General features: G+C 40.7%; 1 protein-coding gene across 1 annotated transcript; it reads right to left on the reverse strand.

Annotated features, from left to right (window-relative positions):
* Nucleotides 1–9,917: 9,917 nt before the first annotated feature.
* Nucleotides 9,918–21,734, reverse strand: Polr1f (RNA polymerase I subunit F). Its single transcript, XM_057782085.1, has 4 exons — nucleotides 21,460–21,734; nucleotides 14,751–14,892; nucleotides 13,141–13,349; nucleotides 9,918–12,592 (listed from the first exon to the last, which is right to left on the reverse strand). The coding sequence occupies exons 1-4, from the start codon at nucleotides 21,711–21,713 to the stop codon at nucleotides 12,223–12,225; spliced, it is 975 nt and encodes a 324-aa protein (XP_057638068.1). The 5' UTR covers nucleotides 21,714–21,734; the 3' UTR covers nucleotides 9,918–12,222.
* Nucleotides 21,735–22,519: the final 785 nt, after the last annotated feature.

The following is a 22,519-nucleotide window of genomic DNA, read 5'->3' on the forward strand; positions in this document are numbered from 1 at the left end:
CTACAAGAGCTAGTTCCAGGACAGGCTCCAAAACCACAGAGAAACCCTGTCTCGAAAAACCAAAAAAAAAAAAAAAAAAAACCTCACAATCATCTTACTTGATGTGGAAAAGTCATTCTGCACAAATTTATTCTCAGTTCATGATAAACACTCTTAGTAAAACAGGAATAGCGGGGAAGAGCCTCCCTTGATAACGAGCACCTACAACTATGTAGATTGCAGCATCCATTATAGCCAAACTTGAATTGTTCCTAAGGAAACAAGGTAACAGTGTTCCAACTCCCTGGTTTTTTGCAATATTGCACTAGAAATTCTAGGTAATGTAATAAGACAAGGGGAAATAAAAGGCATAAAATCTTAGATAAACTAAATTTAAAAAGTCCTCTATGACATGATCAAATGATTTCAGAATACAGCAAACTGTCATATGGAATTGGATGGTCTAGTTCTACTGCTTCTCTATAATAGCTTTAAAATTAGTTTCTTCATATAAAACAATATGATAGCATTGTATTTCAGCAACCATACATGTCAAATGCGGAATAACTGACCTGCTCTTTGGAAACAGCCACATTTGGAACAAATGAGAGATTATAGCAGGAGACAAAGTTCATTTAAAAAAGCCAACCACTTCCTCTTATGTCAACAAGAAAGAAGAAATCTTGAAATTAGAAACATATACTAGTAAAAGTAGCCAATTCCCAAAATTATAAAAAAAAAATATAAATCTGTCAAGAGATATATACAACTTATAAGGGCAACTCTATAAAATACTGATGACATAGATCAAAGAACTAAATAAGGTACAGGTATAATATTCTCATAAGTTGAAAGACAATACTATCAACACTCAATTATTCCACATTTGATAAATATTGGTCATTACAATCAAATCCCACCATGTTGTTTTTGTACATAAACTAATTTTAAAGGAAATATAGAGAAGTGGGAGAGACCTAGAACATCCAATTCTGTGACACAGAAAATCTGTCTGAGTCACCAGTGAGATCTTAGTAAATATTAGAACAGAAGGTAGACAAATCATGTGCCCAGAAATTGATATATATTATATTATTTATATATTATTACATACATTTAATGCATAATACATATATATTACAATGAAAGGTATAAGAAAAGATTCCTATGAGATAAGATAGGAGAAAGCTTTTGAGAAATGATTGTGATGCTTTAGATGCACCAAGGGCATGATTAATGAAAAAAAAATAATTGATATGGTGGACTTCATTTAAATAAAAAGCTTATGCTCCCTAAAAAGGAATGCTAAAATAACATGAATACCATTTACAAACTGCTTACAGAGACCATATCTGTATTAGTAAGACTTCTCATCACTGGAAAATGCTTGAAAAGGTCAAAGAAGGCAAGTTGTAATTTGGCTCATGAATTCACTGGTTTCAATCCATAGCCACCTGGCTCCATTGCTGTGAGCCTGTGGTTGGGTGAGCATTATGACAGGGAGCATGGCAGAACAGGGAGCAGTATGGTAGAGAAATGCAGCTCACCACATGGTTTAAAGGGAGCAGAGAGGGAGAAGGGCCAGGAAAACGATATTCTATATCTTGAAGTTGTCTCTGACTTTTTGTGTTTCTGAAAAAAAAGTGCCACCAGAAAGCCTTCAATGCATGAGTCTGTGGGAATATTTTATACCCAACCCACGGTGTCAACAAAGAACATTTTTCTATTATATAAGAGAAAGTGTTAAAATCAACAATAAGAGAACAACCAGATTTAAAAAAATGCTATAAACTAAGACACCCTTTAGTAGATAGAAATTGTAATTTACCCAAACAACAGTATAAAGTTAAACAACAACAAAAAAAAGGATCAAGTCACAGGGACATGGAAGGAACACAAATACTCTGACATGAGCAAAGACATGGCTGAAAATTCTACATAGGATACAATTCTAAGTACAGGTCTCTGTGGAAAATAAAAGCCATAGAAACTTTAAAATAAACCTAATTATTATTGAGTAGGAAAAGATCAGTAGTGTAATGGTTAATCGTGAAAGTCAACTTGACAGCAGTGAGGAACGCCTAGGAGTTCATCATAGCATGTCACGGGGTGTGTCTGAGAGGGCTCGGCCAGAGAGAGTTAACTAGTGATGGAAAGTTTTACATTCGGATCCACAGGAAACAGGAAAAGAGAGAGCCACTGGGCCTGACTTGGGCTTCTGAAACCTAAAGTCCACCCCTAGTGACATACTTCCTCCAACAAGGCCACACCTCCTAATGTCCCTCCCTAAGCATTCAAATATGAGTCCATGGGGGCCATTCTTATTCAAACCACAGGTAGAAGCAATCCAAGTACCTGGGCAGATGAATGGATAAGCAACAGGTGTGTATACATAGAGAGATATTGCTCAGCTTTAAGAAGGAATGAAATTCAGGTGCATGCTACAACATGCAAAGGTCCTGGAAACATACTAAATGAAGACTCCAGATACAAACGGTCCCATATTTCTTAATGTCTTAGCAAAGGAAGCATCTGTTCTAGACAAATCTCTAAGTCCAGAAGGCAAATGTGCGGCTCAAGAGCAGAGAGGGGAGAAAACAGAGGAGCAGAACATAGAGAATTATAACCTGATGACCACCAAACATTCCTGGAGGTTGATACAAATTTTAAACTCAGAGGCAATGGCTACACAACACTGTGGCTGTGTTAAAGGCCACTACATTATAGACTTTGAAAACATTATTTTTATGTGATATAAATTTTGTACTAAACACTTACATATTTAATTTATTTTTATTCCATAATTATAGCAATGGTGGAGCTATGACTCTATGATAATGAGCTCCTGTAGCTCGTAGAGAGGACCCAGGTTTATTTCCCAGCACCCAATAGGCAGCTCTCTTCAGACCTCCCTGGGCAGTCTGGACAGGATGCTGTGGGAAATGATCGTTTTCTTTCAACATGCTTCCCTAGGGGCTCACAGGTGGAAGGTGTTGACAGGCTGGCTGTATCTAGACACATCTGAAGTGGACTGGGTCTAAGCCACATAACATACATTTCACATGTTTCAGGGTTCTGTCCTAAAAGTATGGTGTGGATCACTGGAGACTAAATTACATTCTTTAGTCTCCATAATTAGTGAGTTTGAGTTATACCCATATTGTTGTCCAATCATAACCCCTGCCTCTATTCTTCTGAGGAGGGACAGGCAGAGATCTCATGGATATATAGAATTATGAATATCAGTCCATAAAGAATGTCTCTCAAACCCCTAGGTTCTGGGAAGGTGATGTGTACCTGCTCTAAATCAGAAGCTAACAGGGGCTACTTTTACTCCCCAGTGACAGAGTGCATGGCTTGATTTTCTGCTTGGTAGACTCTAGAACCAGCAGAGACAGCCTCTGCTGTGTCTGTAAGAGAGTTGCAAACTAGGCTTCATAGAGATGTAAAGGGTTAATACAGATGCATCTAAGTTTGATTCCTGCACTCACATGGTAGCTCGTAATCATCCTAAACTCCAGTTCCAGGGGAGCCAATGCCCTCTTCTGGTCTTCTTGGGCACCAAGCACACACATGGGACACAGACATACATGCACGCAAACACCCATACACAAAAATAAAAACAAATTTATCTAAATAATAAAGCAATTCAAGGGAAAGATTATATTCTCAAAATATGAAATTCAGAATTTTTCAGTACATTGTACATTATCATAATTAAGATATGTGCAAAATACAGATAATTAAAATCATAGTTGTATGGTGACTCCTGTCTTTGGAGAAAACGTGTATGATGGCATGGACCCCAGTGCTGCTTCATACACCTGAGCCATGCAGTCCTCTCGTGACTACAGCAGTCTGCTCTTCTTCTGTTGCAGGTCACTGACGAAAACGTGTGTTTACTATCCTTAATTATCCCAAGTAATAGTTCCGTTGAGCCCTGTAGTGATTGGAATTTCAATACTTATCCAACCATTCACCAGGACTTTGATTATTCACTTGCATAATAGAATTAATCTAGCTATTCATGCAGGGTAGACTAAAGCCCATATTTAAAGCAATACTCCACCCTGTGGTGATAAATGAGAAATGCATACAAATTCTTTGGAATAAAAGACTTGTTACAAATCCACTAATGCTGAAATACATTGCTTTTCTTGCTGAAGAAAAAAGACCAGCATGGCAAGATGTTCCCTAAAAGTGCAACAATGTCACTTATATCTAGGGAGTAGCCAGCAAGTGTCTAATTGAACCTAAGGCATGCTCAAATGGAGGGAAATCATGCCAGGTAATAGAAACCCAGCTAACTACTGGGGTTAGAGAAGCCATGACTCTTACAGGCCACTGAGCTAGTCCAGCACAATTCCTAACTGCATTCTAAATACTCATCCTTATGGCCACAGAGGGCTGCAGCTCTCACCCCTTATCAATGAACACTTTGCAACAAATGCAAACCATTGCAGAAAACCATACTGGTCAAAATGCAGAGATTGACTCTTCATGGAGAGCCCAGCCCCAACAGTTGCATCTACAGAGAAATTCCTGCACCTAAGACTCAGGGAACATCACAGAAAAGGGGACACAAGGATTGTACGAGCCAAAGGCTCATGACGTCTACTGTGAGAGTGTGAATCAAGAGGAAAACTACAGCTATAATAATAATAGATGTCTAAACAAGATGTCTGACCATCGATGATGCCAACAGACACACTAATGCAGAAAAGAGGAAATATTACTGGGCCCCTCCCCTAGACCAAGAACTACAGACAATTAACGATTGCTGAGATGGAGAATTAGCCTCTCCCAGCGATGAGCTCCCCTAAGTGGTCACAATACAAAGAAAGTTGTTAGCCCTGAAATCAGAAACAAGCAAGCAACACTAAACACTGAACAGACTCAGTAGGTTGAATGTATATAGTTTTACAGATGTCTATAGAGATCGAGAGACCTAACTAAGGTGGGTAGCACCATTCTGTGAGCTGGAAGAAGGGGAGACTAGAAAGCAGGCTGAGCTGGAGCACTCATCTTTGTGACCATACATACAGCAGCATCAGTCACCTGTGGTGTGAATTCTAATTGGTCTTAATAACAAAAACCTGGGGTCAGATATTAGGGCATGAAGACTGAAAGGTAAGAGAAGCAGAGCAGCCAGCCACTAGTTCTTACCTCAACGAAATCCTCCAACCAAATGGGGTATTCTGTCTCGACAAGTCCTCAGACTAAAGTCCATAAGATCCTGTCTCCTTCTGCCTTATATTCCTCTCTCTGCCCAGCCGTATCCCTTCCTATCTCCACCTCCCTAGTGCTGGGATTAAAGGTGTGAGCCATCCACCACTGCCTGGCTCTGTTTCTCTTTGAGACTGGAACAATCTTGTGGAGCTCAGGGTGGCCTTGGACTCACGGAGATCCATCTGCCTCTGCCTCCCTAGGGCTGGGATTAAAGATGTGCACCACCACTGCCTGGCCTTTAAGACTAGCTAGTGGCTCGCTGCACACTCTGATCTTCAGACAAGCTTTATTTGTTACAGCACAAACGAAATACCACCACAGTCGCCTTAAGCTCCCGAGTCAGGATTCCTCACCTAGAGTGACTGTTCCTCACCAGGTGAACACAACAAACCCTTCCTTCCTTCAGGTGCTCTCGTCAGGATTTATCACAGCATCAGGAAAATCAGCTAAGTCAATGCTCCTGAAAACTCAAAATAAAATGCATCTATAACTAAAATTTCAAAGGATTAAAATCATATTTTAAATTTAAATCCCTAGATTTCTTTTCACTGTAAAATGCTTTTGTTATCAAGGGTGTTTGACTTGATAGCATAGGAAACCATTTATATGTATTTTACCTGTTATTTTGACTCTTCTAAGTTTAAGTGTCTGTCTTGCTTCTATTTTAGAGAAAACTAACCCAGTCCTTCTATATTAAAGTTTAAACGTACTTTGTATCAAAATATGAGTATCAAAATTAGTCATCGTACCTGGAATCTAATTCTTGAAGGTTTGTTTTCTATGAATTGGACGGGTATTTGTTTTTCAGGGGGTCATTATTTAAAAGTACATAAGCTTTTATTTAAATGAAGTCCACCCTATCAATAATGAGAAACGAATTACTTTCTGTGGTTATATCTGATAATATGGTTCATACCCTTTGGAGTTGGGTGGGAAATTTTGAAACATTTGGAGAAGTATGCAGAATGCCTAACCTGCGAGTCTACTGGAGGACAGTACCAGAATATTGGCAGGAATATGGACAGGAGAGATTGAATGTTCAACTTTCTATAAAGGAATGCATTTTCTTGTTGATGTCTTCTTGTCTGTACTCATTTGGTGCTGCTGGGTCCTAACACACTTCTTCTTTCCATGGCTATAATGAAGTCACAGAAAACCTTTTAGGATTTGTCTCCTGGTTTCTTTCGGAAAAATCATTAAGCTTATTCACTTTTAGAAAGGACTGAAATGCGCTTGCCTTCAAAATCATTTGTTATGGGAGATAAGTTCAATCCAATTAAGTCAACACCATGTCTTACTGCTATTCCATCTAAATTTCTCCAATTTCAAATGATTATAATTTGTTTTACTTCTGCCTTCATTTTTACATGTTCAAGCAGTGATTGCTTTTTCATCTACTTAACAGTGATTAACCACTATTATTGAGTCATTAAATTATTTTTATCTTGCTTAAAATTCTCTGATCCTTAAGTATTTCTCTTCTTCTCAAAATAACTTATAACCCACCAGCTGAATCTGAATCTTTGATAGGTGTATGTTTGGCATGATCCATGTTACCACAATAGTATGGCTTTCTCTGTTACTTATAAAAGATTTTTTTAATACTTTTTAATATGTGTGTGCATCCCTGCGTGAGTGTGCACATGTGTTTGTGTGTGTGCGTGCATGTTTGTGTATGCATGTGAATGAATGTGCGTGCATGTGTGCATTCATGCATGTGCATGTGTGTGCGTATGTAATGCTGGTGTGGTGGCCTATGTGGCAGGTATGGAAGTCAAAGATTGACAAGGAGATGCTTTCTTCAATCACTTCTTATGAGACAGGAATTCTCCACTGTGCCACCTCAGCTATATCACAGATGTCCCTGCGTCCCCAGGAGTCTAAATAACATAATCAGTTTTCGGAATATGAGTTTCCAACACGGGCTAAGGTTGTGCCCTTAAAGTACATAAATAAATTATAACAATCTGTGGGGAGTGTACCGTCTGCCTTTGGGGAAGATGAGATGATACTGGGAGAAAATATGCCACACAAATTCATGTCTTGTGAGCATAGGGCCTCACTGCTTTTGTTCCAGACTAACTTCACAAGAATATTAATACACTTGAAGCTTTGGGAAGTAAAAATAGTACCCACGTCCTCAGCAAGGCTAATAATTGTCTGGGCTAATGTGTGGGAAAGGTTTTTTAATTTTTACCACTATGACAAAAAAAAAACTGGCTAAAACAGTTTCAAGGGTTAAAGGTTTACTTGGGCTTAATTTCAGTCCATGGTCAGCGGCCTCACTCTTTCTGGGCCATGAAGCAAACTATGATGGGAGACATGGAGAAGCAAGCCTGACGCCAGAAAGCAGAGAAAGCATGGGGTGGGAAAAGACACATCATTCCAGGGTGTAGTCCATAGCCCAGTTCTTCCCCCCGAATCCATTCTCTAATATTACACTGTGGATCTGTCACAAGGAGCCATCGATTAGGTCAGAAGTCCCATCATTCAGTCATCTTTCAATGATTAAACACAAGAGGTTTAGGAGAGAAAACTCAACAGTTACAAAATGCAACTCTCAGGATGTTTGAAGTCCACTATAAATAGTGTTTCCTGTGGTTTGGGACCACCAAGGCCTGCCCACCAGTTCAAGGTAGTATTGGATAAAGTCTGTAAGAAGTGGTATCTAAGGAGAGAAAGTTAAGTCACTGGGGTGTGCTCTTGAGAGGATGTTGGGAATCCCCCTCCCTCTCACTTCCCAGGCAGTATGAGATTCCTGCTTTAAACACTACCTTGTGATAAGCCCCAAACAAGTGGGACAAGTAGCCATGGCTGGAAATTCCAAAACTGGGTCAAAATCAACTTTTCCTCTTTTTAAGTTGATTTTCTTCATTAACTTGTTATAACAGAAAGTTGGCAGGCATGAGGTTCATGAGTCACAGGTTTCTCAATGTGACAAAATATGCTTCATGTGCAGTGCACTTTGCTCCTGTGGGACTCAGAGGCAAGGAGTCTACACAAAAGCAAAGACCATGTTGTGGGATGGTCAGTGATAATAAAATTCTTTGTCTTTGACCTGAACATTTAATCTCTCATTTAACACATCTACAAGACTTGTTAATTTCACAGTTCTCAGCAGACATGAAATTAGGTGAAATAAGATTCCAAGAACATAATAAACTCCATATCATAGTCAACAGTACCCACGAAACAGTGTAGAACAAACATCTCACCACTTTTGCTTTTCATAAAGGGAACCAATAATATATTAAAGTGAGCCGTAGTTGAACTGCATCAAAGTTTCAGAGAAATGCCAAGAAAACAATGCCAAACTCAGAATTCCTTATATTTTAAATTTTGTTCTTACTTTATGGTTTATACAATATTTTAAGATTCATTTTTACTTCGTAAGATTTGCCTCAGCTTACTATCTGTGAAACAGAAAAATAATGAGCACGGTCTTGGGATGAATGCAGACAGCTCAAACAAGGACCATGCTTGGGGCCAAAGCCACTACATCTCTGACCTCCATAACTTTCTTTTAACTGAAAAAAATATTTTAGCTATTTGAGAATTTTGCACGCTATGTTTCGATTAAATTTAACACCCTTAAATCCATCCTCCTTCCCTACCCAAAACAAAAATCCAAGTTTAACTTATACTTATACTGACCATATAGACTGTGGTAGACCTACAAGAGGCGACACCCTTAAAGCAAACTGAGTCTGTTTCCTGGAAGCCATCAATTTCCAACATCTCATCAGTTATGGGTGCGATTTTGAGCACATTTTCCCTCCACATGCTGAGATTTGTCTGCCTTGTGCTTGCGCTGGTCTGTGGATACTGCCTGAGTTCATATGTACAACGTCCTTGCTTTACCTAGAAAGTATCATTTCATTGTAGCCATCCACTCCTCCGCTCTTCCCCTCTTTCTACCTGCTCTTTCTCAATGATCCCTGGGACTTGGAAGGAGCGTGAAACAGAATTCCATTTGGGACTCAGCTGTGGCTTCTTGTTCTCTTCATCATGGCCATTTTTGAGTCTCTATGGTAATCAACATCTGTTGCAAAATGTGTCTTTGGTGAGTGATGATAGGTGCATGGATATGTGGGTATAATGATAAATGTTTAGTAGTCAGCTTTATCCATTTACAGAATAATAGTGATAAGTTCTCTATACCTACTGATGATCTTTCTAGCTATAGGTTCTTGGCCCCAATAACAGTGCTAAACACGGGTTTAGTCCTGTGGAGATGACCTTAAACCCAACCAGAAAGGGGTTGGTTTCTCTCTTGACATTTATAGCACTACTGTACCAATGAATATGTCTTGCCATATCTGGTATGGTAGCTTGCAGTGTGTTGCTAAGTAAGACTGATGATTGTATTTCTCCTCTGGCAATGCACATAGCGCCCTCCAGCACTATGAAAGTTCACCAGTAGGAATAAAGCCTCCATGTCAGTGTTAGAATCACTCCTCCATGTTCTATGACTCAAGGGTGTGGCATCTGTACCAAGTTTTTGAGGGCAACAAAGAACATTAGCAATATTCCATAATGTTAAGGAGTCTATGGGACCTCAATGATAAAAATATACATTACTTACATTCATATTTATTCATCGGCCTGTGGTACCCATTGTAGGGTAACCCAATTCAAAATCTCCCTCCCTCCCTCCCTCCCTCCCTCCCTCCCTCCCTCCCTCCCTCCCTCCCTCCCTCCCTCTCCATGTATATTCTATGTGTGTATATACTTACGTATTTATTAGTTGAATCTAAGGGAGCTGAAGCTCGATTATTCACCACGTAGTTTACACATAGGTAGAACTATAATACCAACGTCCCTTGTGAAAGTGAATTTTAGGAGGGTGGAAGTTGTACTAGATTATTTAATCACAAAATAAAGGTGGTATCCCAAAAGAAATGCAAGCAATTATGAAAGACAATAGTAAGAATGTCTACATGAGGGCAGCTATTTCAACTGTTTTATTTATTAAATATATGTATGTATATATGTTAAGAAGTCTCTACAGTAATTTTCCATATGACTTTTCCAAAAGGCATTAGCGTTAGCTATCCCTCTCCGTGTCCTCCCTCTCATCCGGCTGTCACCTGCCACCTCAGTACCCCTTCCCATTCCTTACTCCCCTTTAGCCTTCTATCCCACTGTTTTACCCAGGACCGTGATAGCACAGGCAACTGAAAAACAAGACCTTATGAAGCTAAAAAGCCTCTGTGTAGGAGACAATTCCATCTGTCAGGTGAAGAATAAGAAACCACCTTTACCGGCATACATCAGCAGAGGGATAGGAACTAGAATATACAAGGGGGGAGAAAACTAAACATTAAGAAACAACCCAAATTTTAAAAATGAGGCATGGAACTAAATAGTGAATTCTCAAAATATGAGATACAAATGTCTAAGAGACATTTTCTTTTCATGTTCAACATCCCAAACATCAGGGGAATACATGTTAAAACTACTTTGAGATTCCATCTGACATGTTTAGAAAGCCCTTTTCTGTGCCTACAAGTTGAAGCATTTCCCCTGTACTCTATCAGATGCAGTGTATTGGGTTTTATGTTGTGTGCCTTGATCCATTTTGAGTGTTACGAAGGGTGAGAGAAAAGGTTTTAGTTTCATTTTTCTATGTGTAGCTACACAATTCTTCCCCCATGTTGCTTAATGGAAGAGCTACATCGCTTTTGCATTTTAATAAATAAAGCTTGCCTGAAGTTGCAGCATTGATAGAGATCAGGCAGTGGTGACACACACCTTTAACCCAAGTCGCCACACTAGTTTGCCATAGAAACCTGGTGGTAGTGGTGCACGCCTTTAATCCCAGCCCTAGAGAGGAATATAAAACAGGAAGAGACAGCAGACAGTGTCATTCTGAGATTCCTGAAGGCAGGATCACCATTTCGAGCTGAGGTAGAGAGAAGAGCCAGTGGCTGGCTGTTTTGCTTTTCTGACTTTCAGGTAATCGTGCTACATTTGACTAACTTTATATATCCTTGCCCCTTAATAAAAACATTACAGATATTAAATGTCTGTAAATGCATGGATTGATTATGAGCCTCAGTTTATCCTCTCATGACCATCTTCTGGATAGTCACAATATATTCCACATTTTCATCAATAAAAGCAATTCTAGCAGCCTAACTCTAATCATTATAAAGTTACTAGAAATTTTCAACTAGTAAGAATCACATTTTTCCTATCTTCATCTTGTTCATGATCCATACACAACAAAATGAAGACCACAGAGACATGAGGTAAAAGTTAACAGCCCTTCCCAACAGTCTCAGGGTTAGAGAAGCGTGCACGCGCATACACACACTCCTATTCTGGGAGGAGAGAACGAGTTTCTCATCCACCACACATTCAACACTGACAGTCACAGGGTAAGTAAGAGGTCTAGATATTCTTTAGCTATACATACTCAGTAAAAGAGAAATACTGAGCTGGTGGGGGTGGCGCACACCTTTAATCCCAGCACTCGAGAAGCAGAGGCAGGCGGATCTCTGTGAGTTCGAGGCCAGCCTGGTCTACAAGAGCTAGTTCCAGGACAGGTTCCAAAACCACAGAGAAACCCTGTCTCAAAAAACCAACCAAACAAACAAACAAACAAAAAAGAAAATAGAAATATTGTTTAAAGAAAATTTAAAACTAGTAAATGTATTAAGCTTTTAAAAATTAAAAAAATCATGTTCTGACTAAAGGCAAAATTTATTATCAGAAAAAAACTGAAAGTATTTATAAAGTTCTTTGGCAAATATTGAGAACGTATAATTTATCACAGGAGTGGAAGCAGGTGTTAACATTTTATACTGTATGTAGTAAATCATACTTTAACAATACTGCTATTATCTAAAGTTTACAGTCACTCGTGTGATTTTAGTACAAAACTCTCCAATTACAATCGTGTGTCTGTGAACTTCCCACATATCTCAGCATTTCAGACCTTCCACAGAATCTGTCCATCTGCACTTCTGTCAGTCTGTCAACTCTGGAGAAGGCAGTCACGGTCTCCTCTTAGGTGCCAGAGTCGATCTCTACACTCTGCTTCCTTTTCTTCTTCTTTTTCTTATGGTCACTCTGATAGCCACTAGAGTCACTGGCTTGGAGAGCAGGGTCCTGCTCTTCCTGGTGCCTTTTCTTCTTCTTTTTCTTCTTCCTTGGCTCTTCCTCACAGAGGTCATTCACAGAATCTCCACACAGTAGGTCTGTTTCTTCCCTTGGCGTGAGATCTGCACAATCTGCTAGCTCCGTGACACCGTTGGCTGCTGCATCTGCTTCTGTGTCTTTCTTCTTCTTCTTTTTCTTCTTTGAAATTTTTTCAGCAACCTCTTCAATGCCAGTTTCTACTACGTCTTCAGAAACTACAGAGCTCTTAAGCTGCAAACTGTAAATGAGCAGATTTTAACAATATTAACAGCGATAATCAAAAAGACAGGAAAAATGAGGCCAAGACAATTTCAAGAGCCTGTTTTTTGGCATAACAAAGGAACATAAGGTAGTTAGTGTGGCTCTAATTCCAAGAGTCCTGTCTTGATATTACTCAGGCCACTGAAATATCTACGAGTTGTCAATGTCGAGCTCAATGGTAAAATCACCCAGCTCCTTTTTGATCTTTGCTTTCTCTCCCTATGGCCTCCAACTGAAGATCCTCTGTCCAAGCCTTCAGAATGCTGGGATTACTGGCACATGCTACTACACCTGGTCCAAATTTAACAAAAACAAAAATGTTAATTTTTTCCCCTTTTACTGAACTTCTATAGAAGCTCAAACACAGCTTCAGACTTTGGGGATGGTTAAGAAAATCCTGACTACTAAACATTAAATCCAGGTGAATTAACTAAACCAGGGACATTTGATAAGGAAGTATGTGCTTCTGGTATACACCAAAACAACAGAGTCTGCTGTTTATTATTGCAATTGTCATACACTAACCTTGTGGCATTTAGTTTTCCTCGAATGCAGAAGACTCCAGCAGAATCTGAATCTAAGCGAAATACATCAAATTCCAGTTCATCGCCTACATTTATCTCCAAGGTCTGCCACTCCTCGTATGACATCTGCTCAGGTTTAGGGATAGAGGCATTAAAACATCCGTGTACTAAACAGCCAATATGACTGGAGGAGACTTTATTAACTGTGCCCTGTAGAGCAGAGAAATGAAAGAACAACATCAAGAAGAGAGCAATTAACTCAACTGTATAATTCTGAAACTCACCTTCAGAAGAGAAAATATCGGATTAATGGTATGTTTTCATATCATAAAAGTTTATTAAAAAATCTAACAACTTAGTAAGTCATAGCAAAGCATAATTTTAGAAAACTTAGAAACTTTAAACTTTATTAAATATAAGCAACAACTAAGCCAGTTCCGCCTTAATCTAAGGCGTGGTGGGGATGGGGATGGACAAAGGAGCCTGAGTTCCCACTGCAGGGTCTCGGAGCAGACAACTCTACGACCACACTGAAGTCAGGAGAATGCACCGTGATGGCGTATGTAATATGTGAAAAGCACAAGAGAATGCACCGTGATGTGCACATGTACGTCATATGTGAAAAGCTCAAGGCAAGAAGTTTGCAAGTGGGTACAGATTAGCATTTCTCTAAACAGACTGAACTTCAAAGCACACAATTACATAGTTTACTAATTCAAACTAACATGATATAAACAGTTTTATTATGTTTATTCTTTATCAACCCAGAACAGAGATTCTTGACTAAATCAAAAAAACTTAAGGTACTATATGACTTTAAGACTTAAAAAAGGTAGCTCTCCATGAAATTTAGTTTCTATTCTCCTTCAGGAATCAACATGCATGAAGTATATTTAAGGACACATTTTCTGAAACACAGAACATAAAATAAGGTGAACATGCATGCTCTCTTATCTGTCCTGACCAGGTATCTGATGGCGTCACCCTTCTGATGGTCTCTCTAAACAAAACAAACCACGGTACAGTGACAGAATGAGGTATTTATTTCTCAACATTTAGAGGGAGAGACAGAGGGAGAGGGAGGGAGAGAGAGAGAGAACAAGGTATCAAGTTTTAGATACAAAGAAAAGAATCTTATATGCACAGGGCTAAATGAGGAAGCCAATCTGAAAAGAATACGTGCTTCAGGGGTGCATATGTCCTACGGCTGCTAAGACAGTTTAGTCAGCACAGGCTGATGACCTGAACTGGATCCCCATGACCCAAGTGGTGAAAGGAGACAAGTGACTCTGCATACGGTGGCCTGTCGAGGATGAATGTATAGTTACGGTCTGCAGGCAGGGCACAGCATGTGAAACAAATATCCACACAGAAGGAGGAATTCCTGCAGCGTGCAGCAGGGAAGAGAACGGAAGTGCATCACGTTAGAGAAATAAACCAGGCACCCAAAGACCAGTGAAGGTTTTCTTCCCTGGGGACACTAAATTCCATTTTTAAAAGTAACCTGCAAGTACACTAGTGATTACTAGGGAGTTGGAAGGGCTTAAGGTCAGGGTAGGGGCACAGAGAGAGAAGATCATATCAACAAAGTGAGAACGATGATGTACGTACCATTAACTTCTGCCCTGGCTCAGGGCAGAAAATAACAAAATCTGCTTCAATGTTAAGATGAATGTGTCCTTGGTCATCATAAATATCTCCCAGTTCACCCACAACTCTGATGTTATCATATGCAATAGGGACACCTAAAAGGCTGTTTAAAAAAAAAAAAAAAAGATACTGTTAATCCTTCTTAAAGATAATCTTAGTAATAGTGGCACAAAGCTGAGAGGCAAGCGGATCTCTGAGTTAGAGGTCAGCCTGGTCTATAGAGTGAGTTCCAGGACAGCCAGGGCTATACAGAAAAACCTTGTCTCAAAAAAAAATTTTTAAAAAAAGAAAGAAAACCCAACCCAAAACAAAAAATCCCTGATACACCGGCCATTGCCAGAACATAACGGCAATGTCATCACTAACCTTGTAGGGTATAGGCTAACAATAGCAGATCTTTTTTTAAATGGTTCTTCCTCCTGGAAATTTTTTTATTTTTATTGATATTTATTGAGCTCTACATTTTTCTCTGCTCCCCTCCCTGTCTCTCTCCTCCCCCCTTCAAACCTCCCCCAAGGTCCCCATGCTCCCAATTTACTCAAGAGATCTTGTATTTTTCTACTTCCCATGTAGATTAGATCTATGTAAGACTTTCTTAGTGTCCAAATGGTTGTCTAAGTTCTCTGGGATTGTGGTTTGTAGGCTGGTATTCTTTACTTTATGTTTAAAAACCACCTATGAGTGAGTACATGTCACTCATGTACTCAAGATAATTGTCTTTCTGTGTCTGGATTACCTCACTCAAAATAATGTTTTCTAACTCCATCCATTTTCCTGCAAAATTCAAGATGTCGTTATTTTTTTCTGCTGTGTAGTACTCCACTGTATAAATGTACCACATTTTTCTTAGTCATTCTTTGGTCGAGGGGCATTTAGGTTGTTTCCAGGTTCTGGTTATGACAAACAAAGCTGCTATGAACATAGTTGAACACACGTCCTTGTGGCACAATTGAGCATCCTTTGGATATATACCCAAAAGTGGTATTACTGGGTCTTGAGGAAAGTGGTTTCCTAATTTTCTGAGAAATCACCATACTGATATCCAAAGGGGCTGTACCAGCTTGCACTCCCACCAGCAACGCAAGAGTGTTCCCTTTTCCCCACAACCTCTCCAGCATAAGTTGTCATAAGTAATTTTGATCTTGGCCATTCTTACAGGTATAAGATGGAATCTCAGAGTTGTCTTGATCTGCATTTCTCTGATGACTAAAGATGTTGAACATTTCCTTAAGTGTCTTTAGGCCATTTTGGATTCCTCTGTTGAGAGTTCTCTGTTTAGGTCTGTACTCCATTTTTTTATTGGATTATGTGATCTTTTAGTGTCCAATTTCTTGAGCTCTTTGTATATTTTGGAGATCAGACCTCTGTCTGACGTGGGGTTAGTGACAATCTTTTCCCATTCTGTAGGCTGTTGTTTTGACTTGTTGACAGTGTCCTTTGCTTTACAGAGGCTTTTCAGTTTCAGAGGTCCCATTTATTAACTGTTTCCCAGTGTCTGTGCTGCTGAAGTTATATTTAGAAAGTGGTTCCCTGTGCCAACACATTCCAGTGTACTTCCCACTTTCTCTTCTATAAGGTTCAGTGTGGCTAGTTTTATGTTGAGGCCTTTGATTCATTTGGACTTGAGTTTTGTGCATGGTGATAAATATGGATCTATTTTCATTCTTCTACATGTTTATGATATACAGTTATGCCAGCACCACTTGTTAAATATGCTTTCCTTTTTTCCATCTGATATTTTTTAATTCTTTATCAAAGATCAGGTGTTCAAAGATGTGTGATTGATATCTGGGTCTTCTATTCGGTTCCATTGGTCCTCCTGTCTGTTCTAATGCCAATACCATTACTGTTTTCAGTACTGTATCTCTGTAGTAGAGTTTGAAGTCAGGGATTGTGATGCCTCCAGAAGTTCTTTTATTGCACAGGATTGTTTTGGCTATCCTGGGTTTTTTGCTTTTCCAAATGAAGTTGAGTACCGTTCTTTCAAGGTCTTTAAAGAATTTTGATGGGCAACAATAGCAGATCTTACCAATTACACTTTACCAAAAAATTCCAATGTGTTTTAAGTTAAAGCAACTACCAACATGGGTCTTCAGTACCATGCCCTGCAATAAACTGGCATTTTATATGCTACCATGTGACTCAGTCACACTAGGAGAAACAGGGGGACGAGGTGAAGGAACACCTAGGTACTTGTATGAGTGATTATGGGAAATTCTGACATTATCTACCATTACTTAGTTACTATGCCTCACAGAATATAACAAGGGAAGCATTACTGTTTAATGTTACTCTGACAGAAAAATACAAAACTAAAGCCTTCTCTAGTAAAAGGAAACGTTAACGTACACAACCGTATCACTTGGTAACAGGCCACACTTTACTACTTGCCATTTATTATTTACCTCCCACAGCAAACACTTCCTGAAGAAAAGTTCCTGACTCCCAAAGAAACCAACCCCTCCTTTCTCCCATGTGAAAATGAATTACTATTCGAAACCTAGTTTTACTGAATCCATCTCTATATGTTTGGATTTTGTATACGACTTTAGGGTCACAGATGTCAGGAAATGTTTTCTGGCCTCAATTAAGTTTCCTGTACAATCCATCCAGAGTAAGAGAAAGGATTCTAACAGATTTCATGTTAGCAAAACAGCCACAACTCATAGGGAAGAAACTGTAGTAGATACCTAATTAGGAACCCATAAACTCAGAGATCTTCTCAGGAGAGCACTCTTCAAATTTTTAGCTTCTACACGCAGCTTACATAGGCAGGAGTCATAACATCACTAAGACAATATTAGAGACACTGAGAACGGAACAGAAAGGAAAAGCAAGAAGCAACACCACAACTGACAGAAAAAGGTCTCTGTGGTTTCCACGAGAAGCCTTCCCTCTACATAATACTCAGAAGTGATTCTCCGTGAGGAGAGCATCACTGTCCCCTAGAAGGCACTTGGGGAAATGTAGCACTGTTTGTGTTTATCACAGCCAGGAACGAACAGTTCTGTACATGTGCAAGCAGCCTCTATGCATGATTCTTGTTTATGATGGTGGGGATAGAACTTACATTTAAAAATAAGTACATCAAAAGTCATCTGCCAACTTTGCATGCTCTTAACATACTAAAAAATGCTGGGAATGGGTTAATACTTAAATCCAAGAAGACTGCTTTGTGGCACTTTACCAAGAGTAACTATTTCCTAGAAGCCTGATGATGTAGACGCAGCACTGTTACCTGAGTAACTATTTCACAAAAGTGCTGATGATGTAGAACGGAGCATTGTTACCTGAGTAACTATTTCATAAAAGCACTGATGATGTAGACGCAGCACTGTTACCTGAGTAACTATTTCCTAAAAGCACTGATGATGTAGACACAGCATGCATTACCTGAGTAACTATTTCATAAAAGCACTGATGATGTAGGCACAGCACTGTTACCTGAGTAACTATTTCCTAAAAGCACTGATGATGTAGGCACAGCACTGTTACCTGAGCTCTAACTGCAAACGCCTGAGTCAATGCTCACTGTGACTGCATCTCTTATCCAGAAATTCCTATGTGCACGTGCAGAAGCATCCAACGTCTTCAGTCTGCCCAGGCACTTGCGCTTAATGTCATGGATTAAAAGTGTATGTGGCTAGAACACCATGTAAAAATTTTAATTATGTAGGTTCTGTTAACTTTTAAATTTCATTTCAGCATAGTGGACAATGTTTTCATAACAGTAAAGAGAACACTGGAAATTATTGCTTCTAAGGGGACACTAGGTCCCACAGGATTCACCATCACTAAGGACTGCTATGACCACTGAAAGGCTAAAACAACTCGTGCAAACCATAAAACCTCTGAGAAACTACTTAGAGTACCTTACCAAAAGTCATCCACTCGAAGAAAGACACTCTAACACTGTATGATTTTTTTCTCTTTCATCTTATTAAAAAAATCAAAACCTCTCAAGTAGCTATCAGGTTCACATGGGAACTTCACCTAGGCTATGTGGGGACGTCTAAATCACACTGCCGGGATAGCAGCTGGAGCACTCCAGACTTCTTTGGAACTACTAGGAGAGAATGCATTTGGTGTCTTTAAACAACACAAGGATGCCAAACGGAAAACAATGGGCTTTGTTTAGTTGTCTTTCCCCCACAACAGGCTTCTTACAAATTCAACTTAGAGGTTATAATCTGATTTAAGAAAACCACTTACTTTCTCTGAGAGAATAGTCCAAAGCTGAAATGGGATTACCACTTTAGAAAGACTGTGCCATTGAGAAAGAAAGGAAGTCTGTCAAATAGGAATATTGGAGAGATGACTTAAGCAAACATGGGAGTCTGGACATCTCAATTCCTCTCTATGTATGTGTCTGTGTGTATGTATGTATGATGTATGTGTATATATATATGTATATATGCACACATATATTATGTATATATATACATATACCTACTGATGATGCTACAGGTTGCCCACTTGCCCCCAAGTCTGAAATCATAAACTATACAGAATAAATGGTTAATTAATATTATAATACAATTCCCAACACATTCAATCTTTTGTCTTTTCCTTACTTTATTAATACTCGGATAACACTGGAATCTAATCTGCACTGAAAAAACTAGATTTCTTTTAGCATAACTCATGAGTAATAAGGAAGGGAGGTATCCAGATGGATTTAAGAGCATATTCTATTCTATACACTGCATTATCCAACTCTGCTACAGAAACTATCTGTTTCTCATTGGGAATAACAGCTTCTATCATACATCTCTAGACAATTTCCCCTAATGATGAAGGAAGTAATTGGTTAAAATTCTAAGTAACATAACCGCCTGTGTTTTCATATTTAATGATCACCTTGTATGTTCTTAAATCTTTCGAACCTTCTAATCATTTTACTTAGCTAATCACAAAAAAAATTGATCTCTCTGTATTGCCTCATCCTATTTAAAATATCATCTAATTCAAAATTGCTTCTTAAATTGCAGATTTGGCCATGTCCCAGGGAATGCAGATACTTACTGCTCCTCTAGAGAAAATGCCAAGTCTCGGCTGGAGGCTAGTAAGTGGATAAAGCAACAGGTGTGCTTTAAAAACCAACATCACAGGGCAGAGAGATAGGTCAGTGGTAAAGAGCACTTGGTGCTCCTGCAAAGGACCCAGGTTCCAGTCCCACCCACTTAGAGGTTCACAACCATCCATAATTCCAATCTGAAGATACGATGCCTTCTTCTGACGACTCCAGGCTTGCACATGGTGCATTTACAGACAGGTAAGCAAAACACTCATGCACACAAGTAAATCCAATACAACGAAAACAAAAGCAAAAAAAGAAAAACAACAAAAGTAAAACAGAAAGTAAAATGAGAGAGAGAGAGAGAGAGAGAGAGAGAGAGAGAGAGAGAGAGAGAGAGAGAGAAGGGGAAAGAATAAAGGCCATTTTCTAAGTCACCCAACCCCCAGCTAACCCCTCCCCCACCCTAGTCTTTGACACTCCACTTAGGTATCCAGCGGCACTCAAAGCGGCACTCAAAGCGTTTCCCCTGCTGTAAGCTTCCCCACAGTTACACTAGCACACAGCCGGCGTTTACTACCCATCTGTTTATGCCGCTCACTGGCTGGAATGTACCCTCTAACTACGTCCTATTGCATTGTTCTCAAAAGCTACAAGACTAATTTCACTTCTACGTAACTGAATTTAGGTCTGTCAAATTTTAACAGTTCTTGGATTTGGCTTACATTTATGTCCCCACAATAGCTCTAAGATCCCTGAATGTAAGATCCTACTTTTGTCTTTCTATGCAACTCCCCAAGATGTGCAGACATCCAAGAATGCACTGGCGCTTCGAGGAAGCTGGATTTATTACCCTAGGCAGGCTTGATAGAAATGGGGTGCCCAGAGAAGTGGTAACAGCTTTTGATAATTTCCCTAAGAACAGTCACCACAAGAATCCCCGAAACTCCGAAGTTCCATGGAATCCCTGAAGGACGGTGACGTCTCGGGGAACCTATGCCTCGGTCTTGGAACCTCGTCCCCTTTCGCACCAAATTAACTGTGGAAAATTAAGGTATTTATCACTTCCTTTTGAAACTCAGAGATTTAATTCTGAGACTTTTTAAAGATACTCTTGAGTGTCTTAATATAAACACACTAGTTTTATTTTGTTTATTCGTGTCTAGAGAGCCGAATAAACTTTCTGTTCCTACAAACAAAACTAGGCAAACGGTGATATTCATCGTGCACTCCCAACTGGGCCGTAGAGAAAACCTCGGGAAATCACCCCAAGCTAACAACAAGCCCGCCTATGCCCAAGTTTATACGCTGTCTTCCAAGGGAAGAGAATCTCGTACTGACAGCAAAATTTCACTGTTAACGGGAACTCATCCGCAAGTGGCTAAGTGAAACTTTTATAAAGCTCAGCCTACCGCGTCTCTAGACGCCGGGCAGTCGCGGACGGCGCACTGGGAGGCTCGTTGCCCGCGTTCGCACTAGCTGTCAGCTTCCTCCCCAGGGACTGGGTCCCCCCTTTCCCCCCCACACACACCCTGCAGTCCCGGGGCGCGCGCGGGTGTGGGCTGCAGACGCAGGGTCCGCGGCGCCGTGGGGTCACCGGGCCGGAGCCCACCCCCACGCCGCGAAGGGCGGCGGGCCCGCCGGAGACCGTACCTCTCGGAGTAGCGCAGCAGCTCGGCGTCCAGCTGCTCGCGGATGCCCGTGCGCTTCCGGCTCAGGTAGCGCGGCGACAGCGCGATGTGCCTGCGGTGCGGGGCGGCCACCAGGCACGAGTAGCGGCTGCTCACCAGCGCGCACGCCGCGGCGTAGCTCGGCAGCTCCAGGCAGGGCAGGACCCCGGCCTGAGCCGCCGCGAGCCTTGCCGGGGCCGCCCTGGGCCGCGGAGAATCCGCGCAGCCCGCAGCCATGCGGCTCGACCCGGGCTTCGGCGCGCGCGGTGACATCACGTGCCCGTCCCGCCTCCGACGCCCGGTGACGTCATCAGTCCGAGACCGACCCGTCTCCTTCGGGCTGCGTTATGCAGATGTGGCCAGCAGAGGGCAGCTGCTCTTTCCCAAATTTAGGTAAAAATGCAGAGGCGTTGGTACCCGTGAAGCATGCATCAAACCCGGAGACAGATGGCGATTGTTCCCCTCCAGGAAAGTATGCTGTGATGGGGAGAAGTTTGGTTTTATTGATCTGGACCTAAAAAGGCGGAGGTTGTGAATATAGCCTGATTTTTTTAAGCTGCTTTCAATGCTGGGCCAAGGTCTAGTAAATTAGTATTCTCTTTTTGTGTGTGTTTGGCTTTTTTTTGGGGGGGGGGGTTCGAGACAGGGTTTCTCTGTGGTTTTGGAGCCTGTCCTGGAACTAGCTCTTGTAGACCAGGCTGGCCTCGAACTCACAGAGATCCGCCTGCCTCTGCCTCCCGAGTGCTGGGATTAAAGGCGTGCGCCACCACCGCCCGGTTTGTGTTTGGCTTTTTTGCTTTTAGACATTGTCTTTCCGTGGACCTTTGATGGGATTGAAATTCACTGTGTTTAAAGCCACTTGAAACTCATGAGCTGTTTCGTTCTAAGTCTTAGAGATCTGCCAGCCTCTGCCTCAGGGGAGCTGGGATAAAAGGCGTGTGCCACTTTGCCCGGTTAAGTATTTTCTTTATTGGATTTAGAGTGCCCCTTTCCAGTTGCAACGTTGCCTGAAGCTGTTCAATTTGGAATAAGAAACATCAGTG

Source organism: Chionomys nivalis, chromosome 10 (genome assembly GCF_950005125.1).
Source record: "Chionomys nivalis chromosome 10, mChiNiv1.1, whole genome shotgun sequence".
NCBI lineage: Eukaryota > Metazoa > Chordata > Mammalia > Rodentia > Cricetidae > Chionomys > Chionomys nivalis.